This window comes from Euwallacea fornicatus, chromosome 11 (genome assembly GCF_040115645.1).
Source record: "Euwallacea fornicatus isolate EFF26 chromosome 11, ASM4011564v1, whole genome shotgun sequence".
Lineage (NCBI taxonomy): Eukaryota > Metazoa > Arthropoda > Insecta > Coleoptera > Curculionidae > Euwallacea > Euwallacea fornicatus.
Window position 1 is genome coordinate 628554 of NC_089551.1, and position 13245 is coordinate 641798.

Genomic DNA, 13245 nt, shown 5'->3' on the forward strand with positions numbered 1-13245 from the left:
GATGTAAAATATGTCCTGGATGAGTGGAACGCTCTTGATATGCGGCAGGACCCGTCGGGAATCTAGGCTCAGCTGTTGGCCTTATATCTTCCATCCACACCCGCGCCGCGACACTTTAAGACAACTTCCTGTCGGGGCTTAAAAGAATCTCCACTTTGATACAAAAATTTACGCTAATGTAAATCTTAAGTAAAGCGTCAATTCGACGATTTGTTGGCTCGCACGGGATCCTGAATTTAAAAATAACCGCCATCACTGTTTTCAAGCCGAATGACCATCGGAGACCGGTACCACGGGGGGATCATGAATGCATCCACTCATGGTGGAGGACAGCTTAAAATAAACATCTGACATAAAGGACGGATTAATGGAGCTTCAGGTGGAATCCAGCTTCGGCGGCGTTATTTATCGCTCTATTTTCGTCCGGGGATGTCCTAATCCCGGATCGATAAATCCCCGAAAGAAAGCACTGCCTAAGGTTTAAGCCATTTATTCTAATAAATTTACAATTACAAATATAAATAAAAATAGTAAAATTAAAACAAGAAACACATTTTAATTGGCCGATCCTATGAACGCGCATTTCCCTATGAAGTATAGAATAAGGACGGAATATAAACAAAATTGAAGGTAACGCGAAGCGCAACTTTGCCCACCTGATGGCTTCCAGTGTAAAAATATCATCTGGTTTCCTCGAATGCAGCTCGTGAGGCCTGCTCATGTTACGTTACAGTTCAGTGACATCAAAAAACTCATATTAATGAAAAACTCCCGGACAAATTGCGCCAATACGGACGACAATAGAAATAAACTGTGGACGGTCAGGAAAATACCGAAGACAAACAGCGCTCACAACGAACTTAGCTTACCTTGTACTGAGTACCACATAGACGCGATCTACCAGAGAGCGGCTCGAGCCTCGTCGACTCATCGCTCTCGGTTGGAAAATCACCACAGTCACCATTGCAGCAGCAGCTGTGGATCCGTAGACGGAGAATTGTGGGGCCCAGGAGAGTACTCGCTATCTGTAGGGGGCCAGTAGGGCGGGTACCTGGGGGCCTCTTGTCGCACGCTGCAGGGGCTGAACGGCGCCGGGGGGGGATACCTGATTATAGCCAATTGAAATTATTCGAACGGCCCGAACTGCCGCCCCGCGGCCTTACCCTTGCTGGGGATACCCCGCAGAGCTGCAAGTGCTGTAAGAGGCGAGCTGCGTGGGGGCCATCCACGTGGGCTCGTACCTGGAGTAGGCCGTGGGGGGGTACCCCGTGGGAGTAGTAAAAATGTTCCTGGGCAGGGACGTTATTCCGTGCTGCGTGAGCGGATCGCCGAAGAAAGCTTTAGGGTAGGCCTGCGCCGACCTGTAGGGCCTCTTCATCCTCCTCCTCCTCCTGTAGTTCCCGTTCTCGAACATGTCCTCGTACTGGGGGTCCAAGGTCCAGTAGTTGCCCTTCCTCTCGCCGCCGCCCTCCCTTGGCACCTTCACGAAGCACTCGTTCAAGCTGAGGTTGTGCCGAATCGAGTTCTGCCACCCCTTCTTGTTGTTCCTCTCGAAAAAGGGAAACTTCGAGGTGATATAAGCGTAAATCTCAGACAGGGTCGCTCGCTTCAGCGGCGAGGCCTGAATGGCCATGGCGATGAGGGCCACGTACGAGTAAGGAGGCTTGCTGAGCGAGGTCGCGCCCCCGTTCGTGGGAGTCGTCGAGGACGAGGGCTGAGGCTGGGGCGAGTGGTTCGAGCTGGCGCTGGGGGCTCGCGCTATTTCTTCGGGGGTGGCCGGGGAGGAATGTGAGACGTTGCTGTGGCTGCTCAGGACGCTCGCCTGCGCGCTGAGGCTGTAACTGCTCGGGGAAGGGGGCAGACCTGCAATAAAGTTGCAATCGAACTTAAGACTAATAATACCACTGCGTGGTGGAACGAAATTTTATGCCGGTTACTAAAATTGGAACCCATAAAGACCACATTGTTTGCGGGAACGGCAACGTATTAGCTAAACGTGGTAATTTAGCGGAAAGGGGCCCCCGAATATTGGATGTAAACTGACCCTTAACGGCCCACGGCGGGCACGTTTCTAGAAGCCTGCACGTGGGTGGTTATAGACCCACGCCATGGAAAGAAATCTCCATGGAGAGTCGAGGAGGACTTTCCGATTGAAAAACGAGGTGCGACATTTGGATTGACGTTAACTATGCAAACGCAGCCAGTGTTGCAAGGAAAACACCTGAATGGCAGCACCTGCGCAATCGCACTTGAAAGAGTTGACAGGTCAGATCGGGTAGGTCTACCTCGGAGGTCTAGGGGGGGCGAATGTGGGTCTGTTTCGCCCCGTTTTTTTTTGTTTCGGTGTTGGACCTTTTCAAGGCGCGAATGTTGAAAATGCGAGCGCAATTACCGCCGATGATAAAAGTAATTGCGGCGCGTATCGCGATGCGCATCTGCAATTCTACAAATTCCTCATCATCTAAGGTGATTTAAAATCATTTGTACCCAATAAACCACTCGAAACACGCGAATCCCATTAAGAGAAGTCTGATTTGTTGGGTTTCATTTGATGTTTTGAAAGATATTTGCAAAATATCGGGGACTAACCGTTTGATGTGGCGAAGTATTTATAAACGCAGGTTTTAAGAGCGGAAAACTGAATTAAGTGCGTGACAAGAGCATTTTATTTTCAGTCACTTTTACCCTTAATGACTCGCGGCGTGAACTGTTACCACTCAGACGATTTACAACTCTTTTAAGACTCGAAATGCTATTTTGGTTTTTTGAGAGCCGCGTTAACGCCGTGGCGCAGCCATACACGTGTAAATTTACGATAAAGGGTAATCACGAAAGGAGTCGGTGTCGAACGTGCTAGATAAGTTCGTAAGTCGTTGCGGACGCCACGGGACGCACGACCTAATCACCGCCCTACGTTTCCGGCGCCACGAACTCACGGCGAGGTTTTTTTGCGCCCGCTCAGAAAGGTCAGAACTCGGACATGGATGCGTTGTACCATTTTTTTTTTAATAAGCAAAAATAAATAAATACATAATCCCCTCATCATCATTCAGCAAATCACTTGTTTACTCTCGCACGTCGTTGTTTACGTCAACATCTCAAATTTACCGTAAACAAAATAAATTGAAGCGCACATTGAGGTCAAACGTACATGAGGTGCCATTTTTCTTTTCGATATCTCGAAAACTCTTCGTGTGGCAGTTCAAAGGTTGGATCGGTGAGCGGGAATTCTCCGCAAGAGAGTTTTAATTATTGGAGAATTAAAAAAAAAAAATGGCGGACTATTTACGTCACGCATACTTCAGATTCAGATTGTTTGTCCCGGTGACCTGCGCCCCCGACGATAACACTTGTAAAGTTCGACCTCTGTTTCGAAGGAGAGAGCGATAAAGGATGGGAAATTACATGCAATAAATGGAACCAAACGAGGACAAAACTGACTCCAACGGGCGTTTTTCGGCCTCTGCCTCAGATCGGTCGTGGACGCTCGAGAGGACAAGAAAGCCAGAACAGAAGCCCAGGGACGTTCTATCGTCCCCAACAACTGCCGGTCTCAGGAGATCGGACCCTTGATTCGCATTCGGGGAGGACTTTGCAGCCGACACTGACTTCTTGACAAAATAGCGAACGCAATCGTTAGATAACCTGAACTAACCTACCTGCGGGGTCATGTGCGGCCTCGGCCCGCCGAGTTAACGAGAGAGAACCGGTGGGAAGTGCCCAACTGCCTTGCTGCCCACCGTTCTTCCGCATTCGAGGGGGTTATCTAATGAACTGCTCACATTCGTGTGACAATTAATTTCTTTCCGTTAATGACGCGAAATTCGGTTTATATTGCCAAATCTAATTTTAAAATTAAGGACTCGAAAACAAAAACACAGATAAGCCGATATCAGCGACTTGCGATGAGGCGCCATAAACTGTTTACGAATCGAATGAGTTCCAATTTGAGCTAAAAATTTACCCATCGAATTAAACATGGAAACGATTTTTCCGCCCTTCGGGCACACACGCAGAAGGATTATTGTGCGGAGTATCCCTCCGCAGCCTTCGGGCGGGCTGGTGAAGCATTAACGACTCCAGCAAGGCTTCGGGCTAATGTCAGGTAACCTGACGCCACTTGCGAATCAGGCAATTTAACACGGCTAATTAGACAGGAAGGGAAAAAGTCGCCCTCAAGGTGAAAATGGGGCGATGGTAACTGATCGCAGGGCGATGTTATCGCCCCAACTCGCATTATTTTTTTTTACCATCGAGCCTCCGGGGGCGTGCGAGTGCATTGAAATGGATCAACATAGATTTTCGCAACTGAAAGAGACGTCTAAACACAGCTCCGAATTAAATTTATTGACCGTTACGCTCGAATGCCAAATATTAAGGCACAATCAGCGATAAATCTTTGAGGTCGTACTTACCATGTGGGTGTAACGACAATGTAGACGAAAGTGAGGGCAATGGATAGTTTCCAACATCTGGCTCGGATTTGATTTTGTGTAGGTCCGTGTTTAACAAGTCCTGAAACAAATTATGAGCACTTGATAAAGTATTGCAGTGTGAAATATGCAGCTACAGGGTGCGTCGTCGTGAGCCAGAAAGGGCCTTTTTGGGGCCACACTTGTTCGTTGCGAGTTCCCTTGAATGTTCACGTGTCATATAATGACGTAACATGCGCGGATCCATCCTCACATGCGCTTTCAACTTTAATCGGGGGAGGGGGCGTACGCAACCGAACGCGCACCGATTTTCGGTAATGGCATCTTCCGCTGGCTAGGTTTACCTCGGAGCCGTCGCTCCCGGTTTTTGCGCGTAAAAGGGCAAAACTCGCTTGGGCAACGCGCTTAATTTCAACGCCGCTACATTTCTCGACGTATGACGGGTGTCGGTCGCCCGGGAGGTCAATCTAAAAATTCACTTAGTTTACAAGATTTTATTGAAAAGCGCTTAGACCATGCAAATGGCGGTCAGCAACCTTTCGCCTTATGGGTCTTTTGTCATCATTTCATAAATATAGCGGTTGACTTTTTTCAATTGATACGCGTGCTTGTTCCCAGATAAACTGCAATTCCTGCATCGTTCGGGAGTTCTGCGAAAGCCGGTGATCGCCGTTCATCTTGGCTGTTTACTAATATGGGGCGTTTTGTTTACTAATTAAAGCAAACAACAAACATTATAATGTTTTAAAAACTTATCGATAATTAATTTCCAATAAAGCGCGCGGATGGGCGCGTTGTTTGCTTTCGCTGTTCTAAATATTTACAATTTTAAATTAAATACACGAAAAATGAGTAGTGCTGCTGCCAAGGCGATGCTGGGCGTTTGGAAGACCTCGCGGCTCGGGCTAAAAGAGGTGGAGGCAAATGTGCAGTTTTAGTGCCTCCGGTTCTCCACCGCACACTCCCTCCCTTCGTCCTTTCCCCACGCCCCCCGCGCGACGCCAAAGCGTAATCGCTCCTGGAAATCGGCATTAATCGGGCCATTTTCTTTGCAAATAGTATCAATAAAATTCGATATTCAACATGACCGTGATAATTTATTTTTCTGTCCAAGTCAGCACATTAAACGTGACGTGGAGCCGCCACGGTCCGGGCCTGGATATTCGATACCTTGCGCAATAAATAATGCTTGAATCGATCGTTTATCGAACAAGCTGACAAACGCGGCAGATCGGAAGCAATAAATTTAAAAATCTGTCAAGTCGGAAATTAAACACGGAAATATCCGATACGAAGAGTTTTGATGTCCCTTCACGTGGGCACTTCTGTCTGTCCTCCGGACATCGGTGGTGACTCAGCCATCCAGAAGTCGAGGTATTCGGGGCTCGATTTAAGTTTGCACGCAGAACTCCACGCCGTGGCGATCGTGACCATTCTCATGAACTGGTTTCGACATTTTTTTTTTAACGAAATTGCAACACCCTGCCCCAATTAACCCGTCTCTTGAACGACACGTACATCTGCGTCAGCGTTTCTTTATAGACGAACAGTATCTAGGTACCGATTAGGAAAAGTCGCAAATTACACCTCTGCAGATGCGGGAAAATGTATGGTTTGTGACGAAAAGGTTCCGAACCTCTTTCCGCCCTTTGAAAACTCATTAACGGTGAGATCGAAATGGGACGTTTGAACGACCGTGCAATAGCCCAATTGTCCTGCAACTTGGAAATTAATGACGAGCGGGAACGCCGAAAATGGCAACAGCGCGGCGTTCTTTTGTTGTAAAAGGACAATGGCTGATGGTGCGTTGACGTGAGTGTCAGGTTCAGTCTTTCGGAAAAAAACTGGGAAACCCCGTAGAAAATTCCGTGTTTTCTCATAGTGAGGTGTATAGTTCTAGACAATGAAGACTGCAGGTAAATAAGAAAGATCGCAGTTATTTTTAATGTCAAAATCGCCTTTAGTGGCCCTCCGGTCATTCCGTCGTCAATTCGCCTCCGTTCTTCGTCGCAATGCTCGAGGTTTTTGGCTCCCTTTTCAGACGATTTGAGTCGGTCACATTTCCGTTGGTACTTTTGATTCTATTTGACCATTTTGAGCGCAGTGAGCAACTTACCGTGGACAAAATGTGGGGATGGATATTGTTGTTGTCCCCCGGCCGCTCGGCGAAATTGAGCGCTTCTGGGAGATGCACCTCGTTCATCTTGCCCCGTTGGTAATCCACTTTTGCAACTATTAATAAACAAACACAACAACATTCACCATAAACCCTCGATTTACGATTGTCAATCCAAAATAAACAACGGGCACGAGCAGCGCCGATTATGCGCTCATCAAGTGTATTATTTATAAAATATACCGGTAATCTGTCAACGCTGTTTACATACTGGGCCTAGCAAAGTCTAAACACCGCGTCGGGCCAATTTTTTTTTTTTTTCGACAAAAAACTGCTCGTAGAACCACCACGGCCAAGTTAAATCATCGACGCTCTGTTTAGCACTTAAGGCGATATGCTAATGAGCTTTACGCCACGTGACTGCTCGTGGACGCATCAGCGGTGGCTTGGGGACTTGGGGGGTTAGAGACTCCGCCTCTTATCGCTTGTTTAGCTCCACCTCTCATTTACTTCGATACTATCACGGCAGGCAGAACACAATCAGTCTCCATGTTTTAGAAGGCCGCGGGAGGGGAGATGTGGGGGATCTTCACACATCCAAAATTCAAGTGAAATGCATTCAGTAATAATTCAGTTCATTAAAATTAAAATAAATTCACTCATTACGATCAAAAGTATTTTGCAAGGAAGCTGAGGGAATTTAGGTCGTTGTTATTCGGCACGCATGAGCAGCCGCCCTTCCATAAACACCTTCCAAAGGTGGAGCCTGTCGTTGCTTCATGTGAATAATACATGATGAATTTAATAAACATTAAAAAAATGTTTTGGTAGAAACCTTTAGTAATTCGAACTTAAAACTTTAATTATTACCGTGAAATTTCGCTACCAGTATTTTTTATTTTTTATTTTGCCCTTTTAATTTCTTATTGCGTCGCCTTTGGTTTTTGTCAATTATCAGAGGCGCCATCTTACGGCACCCTTCCGACGCGAGTAATGGAAAACATTACAAATACTACATCGAAGAAGTTGAAAATCGCAGCGCCATTGTCAGATCTTTCTGATTATATTTATTCAATAAAAAATCCTTAGCATTCGAATCCTATTGAAAAAGGAGGACTTAGTAAACAAATTACCTAAGGGCATTGTCCCATTTACTGAAATACGTGTTCTTTTAGTTGTATTGTTAAAATTCTGAAACCGAAACGGTGCTGCAATAGAAAACAGGTCAAAGAAAAATGTGCCAATCGGGCAATGTCGCATGAATGCGTCATCTCTCAAAACTGACGCACTTGACACTTGGACTTCTGACGTTAGTATTTTCTTTATACAATAACCAGCAGAAAATGTTTGTTGATTTGAACTGTTTATCAATCGAGAAAATGCTCAAAACCTGCGTGTAACTGTCTGAAAGTTAAAATAAGTCTTATCAAGAGTTCAGCATTCCTTCCGCCACATTGTCACCTCACGCATGTAAGTATTCGCAGATTTGCGGCCAATCTTACATCACTCTCCGTCACAGTTAGGTTAGGTCATGGAGACTCGTATACAAATCTTCGTTTTATTTTTATGAGATTTTTTATAGAGATGGTTTGGACTTACTAGTAATAAACTTATCAAAATAACAATAAATCTGAGAAAGTCCAACTTCGATTGGGTACACATGGTGGCTTCATGAAAGTGTTGTCATAGGCTTCATAAGATTATATTACCTATCTTAAACTTTCAAGGTAAACGCATTTTATATAAGGAAAAGCGCACCTCAAAGAGACTGAAATAATATGTGCAAAAACTAGTTCTTATTAAGGCTATTATTATTGTCATTCTATAGTAATTAGATAATTGATAATAAATAGGGTTTGACCTTGACCATATGATGATAGCAGCTTAAGAGAACATCCTGACTACTTGATCTCAAACTTAACTTTCCATGTGGTTTAAGTTAATATATAAATTACTTGGTATCATTTTATGATTAGATAATGTAAATAGGCATTTTCTGTGGAATTCCAACAGGTTAGGCAGTACAACTTTTATGCACTGTCATAAGTCTGCACCCATTTTTCATTATTTATATGTAATTCTCGTGTTCCTTTTAGTGCTTTCTCAGAAAATGAAGTGTGCCATGCCTAATGTAACATGAGCTTGAGAGGTGAACGGCCCCTCAATAGGGGCTCGTGCAACAGATCTACAATCCCGGAAAAGGTGGCCACTTTGTTTTATAGCATTGGTCTGTTGTGTAGCAGCTATCCCACTTTGGTTCTATTTTTTGCTGTCTCAGTTATTATTGGTTGTTGGTAAGTATGTGGATTGAAGCAGTTGTTAGAATTACTTGAAGTGCTTGTGTGACTCATTATTGTTAAAACGAGTTAAGTTTATGTAATGACCATCAAGGCTGTTGGATTTGAAAGTGCAGTAATTGTTTTTATTGTGGAATATGCAAAATTGATTTCTAGAAACATGCTTTAGGTTGGTTTTTTACTACCAAAACTACCTTATTTTTTTAGTCTACCTCTGGCACATATTCCTTTACCACTTACTGCCCCTAAGGAGGAATGGGTTGCCACAGGCAATGTGACCCAGGACCACGTTCCTTTCTGCTACATTCAACAAGTGGTCTTAAAAGTAGCAGTTCTACCCTGGGAACCTGATCTTAACCTAGGGGATGGCTTCAGGGCCCCCCTTTATGAGTCATTTAAGCTCTTAGATATTGTTAGGAACTATCAGGACAAGAATAGGTATACTCTTCACTAATATAATAACATGAATTTATTCACTGTTAATTCCTTTTAGCCTCAAAACTCTGGGTCATGTATGTCTACATGTTGAGGCAGTGGCTCAAAGCAAGATGGTAGAAAGTTCTCCCATTATGCCGCAATACAGCTGTTTGGTCCTTTCACCTGCCAATTTTTGGCATCAAGATGTTAATGAGTTCAGCCAAGACAGTACCATCTTGACCACCATTTTTAATCAGCATGTATGTCTTCAGTTAGTCGTGGTAGATTCACACTTCTAGCAATAATTGCAGAGGTACCATAAGGGCAAAATGTCAATGGCTGAGATTTTGTTTGGAATGCATATGAGAGACACAGGGATCAAGAGGTATCCCCTGAGACATAGGCAGAGAATTATACAATTTGCTGTCACCCTATTTTATAAGGAATTTGATAAGAGGTGAGTGGAGACTGTTTTAAGGCATAATTTTAATGATGTAACACTTCAGGTTCATTGCTGGACTCCATGACAAACTATCCTTTCTTTATCCCCTACACCAAGACAAAACTTTTTCCACTTTAAGCAATGACACTTTAATCATAAATTACCCAGAAGAAATTGATTATTATGAGCTATTTCCAGTGGTATGCGCCTTCCTAGCCCTGTTTCTCTACTATTATTTTTACGTCCGGAAAGTGGACGAAATTAAATCAAAAGCTGGAATGTCTTTTGCAGCTACAATTACAGTTTTGTGCAGTCTGCTAATGACAATGGGCATTTCCTTGATGTTCGGGTTGACGGTGAACACTCAAAAAGGCAAATGGATTTTTCCCTATTTAGCCATTCTTTTCGGTCTCGAAAACGTGTTGGTCTTGACCAAAAGCGTTCTAATGACGCCTCAACATTTGGACGCGAAAATTCGACTAGCCCAAGGCCTTAGCAAAGAAGGATGGAGCGCTACTAAAAACCTCTTAATAGAAATTACGGTATTCACTTTCGGATTATTCACTTTTGTCCCGGTTATTCAGGAGTTTTGTGTGTTTGCATTAGTCAGCATACTATCTGGGCTATTCCTGCAAATTCTTTTCTTTTCCACCATCTTGGGGGTGGATTTAAATCGCGCTAGCACCACTCTAGAGAAAAGCAGTCAGAGTTTTAGAAACGCCCTGTATCAACCTTTAATGGAAAACACGAGTAGAGGTATGAGCCGTTCAAGGTCGCACCCCAGGCTGAGCTTCCCTGCAAATATTGTGGTAGCAACAGGGCAGAAACACGGCAGTAACGGCCAAGAGAAAAAAATTCCTAAGCGGTTGATGGTCGTTAATGTGTGGGCGCGCACAAGGTTCTTTCAACGCTCTTTCATGATTTTGATGGTTATTTGGATTTGCATGATCGTTTATAACAGTGACATAATCAATCTGCTTACCTCAGTAAATGATCAGAATAACTCCAATCAGACTAAGAGCAAGCAACAACTACCCAGGAATTACCTCAACCTGAACTTCTTTCCCTCTCCAAAGACCAACCTCACGAAACCCTCCTCTGTAAACTACGTCACGTATAACCCTTTGGATGTGGGAATTAAGCCCAATCATTCAGACGATGTGGTGAAATTGAAACCTTGCGAGTATGCTCCTTGGTTGAGGCTGCCTGCCAGTCACTGGTCAGGGATTTTGAGAAATTACAACGTCTCATTAGGAGGACAAAGCTTGGCAATATTGCCCAGCATTAAACTGGCGCATGTAATCAGTCCTGAACAGGCAGTGTCTCAACGAAATCCCGAGGAGAAGTACGGTAGTAAGTTGCAGTGGCAGGCGCTGGCTTTGGCGCTGGACCCCATTGACTTTAATGGAGGCAAGTCCCCTCTTTTTGATATTTTATTTTGTCAACAACCTATATATTTCAGATGATTTTCCTTCCATAGACCAAATGGAGCAACCCCTTTATCCCCGATCCCCAATGGAAATCATGCTCCTATCAATTTTGATCTTTATAAGCGTCATCGTTATGACTTACGGTTTTGTTGTGCTGTATCGTTGCGTTTGCTCTCGCAACTATGCGGAATGGCGTGCTTCTTGGTATCCAGAGAAAGCTGAGGAGGCTGCAGAGCCCGAGCAAGTGATGTTGGAAGCAGTGCCTGTAGTTCTAGAGGGTCACCTTCAAGAGGTTGAATAATTTAAATTCCAAATAAAGGATTTTTCCCAACACGTTTTTTAGGTGGAATGTATCGCCAGTGATGGTGTGCATCTGGCGAGCATTTGCTTGGGTGGTCAGCTGAAAATTTGGGACAACAGCACCGGTGAATTAGTGGCGGTCATTGATCGCAAACGACACTTTGGCACAGACTCGGAATCCCCGGGGTTTTCTTTAGATAACGACGATCTTTCAGATTATGAGTCTGGCTCTCCTCCATCGAGAGACGAGGTATTTCCCCTCCTCGTTAATCGCATCAGTAGCGATTTTTCTAATTTGAAACATAGAGCGGCGGATAACGACAGTTTCAATGCAAAATATGAGTTCTATAAAGCATACAAGTTTCATTATGGAGACGATGGAGCGCGGTCTTCGTTTAGGTCTAGACGAATTAGTTCAGATGAAAAGTATACGTGCGAAACCAACAGCAGAAAGAACAGTAATGGAGCTGGGAAATTATCTTCTGTTTGGTGCATAGATTATGTAGATAACTTAGTTATCGTTGGGTGCGCTGATGGGCGTTTGGAGTTTTGGGAGGCAACCAGCTGTAAACTTAAGGTAAATCCCCGGTTTGTTGGGTTTAACTATTAATAAAAAATCTAGTGTGTGTTCGAGGATGGTAATGATTCGGGGGTGACCAATGTCAAGTTGATTGGGTCAAGAGTTGTAGCTGCACGTCTATGTGGGTCCTTGGACTTCCTGCAACTTCAGACATATACGCAAGGACGGCCGGTGGACTGGAATTTTACCTGCGCCTACCGGAGAACGCACATCCGCACAGGCTCTATGGGGTCTATTTCTGAGAGAGAAATTAATGCACATCAGGTTAGTATTCGACTTTAACTGGAGATTAGCTGCAATGAAGGTAATTCAGGAGGACTTGCGCTGTATTAAAATGATAAGTGTGAGAGCCCATCAACAACCAATCACGTGTGTGGATTGTGAAGGTGGACGGATAGTGACAGGCAGTCAGGACCATACTTTGAAGGTTCACAGGGTGGAGACTGGGGATTTGCTCTATACACTTCACGGGCATTGCGGCCCGATCACGTGTTTGTTTATTGATAGAGTGTGTCCTGCTACTTCTGGTAGTGGTTCTCAAGATGGCATGTTATGCGTTTGGGACCTTTTGTCTGGTAAACTATACATTTTTTCTACAAAGAATAGAAATGTTTGTTCAAAACTAACTTTCTCAGGAACTTGTATGTATAGCATTCAAGCTCATGACGGCTGCATCACTTCTTTGACGTACTCGGCTAGCTACGTAATTTCATTAGGGATAGACGAGCGTTTGTGTGTGTGGGAACGATTTCAGGGCCATTTGCTAAACAGCATCCTAGTGGGTCAGGTGTTCTCCAATCACATCTTGATGTTGGCGCCCCATTTGGTGATTACAGGCAGAAACGGGGGGTTGGTTATTTGGGATGTGCGTCACGGGGAGTGCGTACGGACTATCAGTTTAGGGCGCGATCCCTTTGTCTTTGTTAAACAACTGATTTTGCTCAGAGACGCCGTGTTGTGCGATTACGGGAAGCAGTTGCGGATTGTGCGCTTTCCCTTGATTACGCATAAGTTCGACTAAGTATTTATTTAATTTTTTAACTAGCGAGTTCGTGTGAGTACTGACCAGTGGCTAAAGAAGGTGGTACAAGATGCCTAAGGCTACTTAATTTATTGTTTTAATACTAGTTTTTAATCATGTTTTGTTGATGAATGTATTTTTAGCAGATAGATTTTTAAATTATAATATTTTTGAAGGGGTTGGTTTTATTAGAACCAGATAATTTGGAG

The 13245-nt window shown here is 44.3% G+C and overlaps 2 protein-coding genes across 2 annotated transcripts; one reads left to right on the forward strand and one right to left on the reverse strand.

The window, feature by feature from the left end:
* Positions 1-474: 474 nt before the first annotated feature.
* Positions 475-6977, reverse strand: LOC136341853 (forkhead box protein L2-like). Its single transcript, XM_066287212.1, has 4 exons — positions 6550-6977; positions 4416-4515; positions 1164-1863; positions 475-1105 (listed from the first exon to the last, which is right to left on the reverse strand). Exons 1-4 carry the CDS (start codon positions 6634-6636, stop codon positions 958-960), a joined length of 1035 nt encoding a protein of 344 aa, XP_066143309.1. The 5' UTR covers positions 6637-6977; the 3' UTR covers positions 475-957.
* An 875-nt stretch (positions 6978-7852) lies between these two features.
* SCAP (SREBP cleavage activating protein) lies at positions 7853-13211 on the forward strand. Its single transcript, XM_066287180.1, has 11 exons — positions 7853-8019; positions 8646-8843; positions 9054-9284; positions 9340-9523; positions 9575-9720; positions 9770-11115; positions 11168-11427; positions 11479-12012; positions 12058-12279; positions 12329-12590; positions 12651-13211. The coding sequence occupies exons 2-11, from the start codon at positions 8686-8688 to the stop codon at positions 13034-13036; spliced, it is 3729 nt and encodes a 1242-aa protein (XP_066143277.1). The 5' UTR covers positions 7853-8019; positions 8646-8685; the 3' UTR covers positions 13037-13211.
* The last annotated feature ends 34 nt before the right edge of the window (positions 13212-13245 follow it).

Coding starts and splice junctions, on each gene's coding strand:
- LOC136341853 (XM_066287212.1), bottom strand. CDS start 6,636: ATGAACGAGGTGCATCTCCCAGAAGCGCTCAATTTCGCCGAGCGGCCG. Junction 4,516..6,549: donor ATCCCCACATTTTGTCCACG/GTAAGTTGCTCA, acceptor AATTTGTTTCAG/GACTTGTTAAACACGGACCT. Junction 1,864..4,415: donor ATTGTCGTTACACCCACATG/GTAAGTACGACC, acceptor ACTTTATTGCAG/GTCTGCCCCCTTCCCCGAGC.
- SCAP (XM_066287180.1), top strand. CDS start 8,686: ATGAGCTTGAGAGGTGAACGGCCCCTCAATAGGGGCTCGTGCAACAGA. Junction 9,285..9,339: donor AACTATCAGGACAAGAATAG/GTATACTCTTCA, acceptor AATTCCTTTTAG/CCTCAAAACTCTGGGTCATG. Junction 9,721..9,769: donor TATAAGGAATTTGATAAGAG/GTGAGTGGAGAC, acceptor GTAACACTTCAG/GTTCATTGCTGGACTCCATG.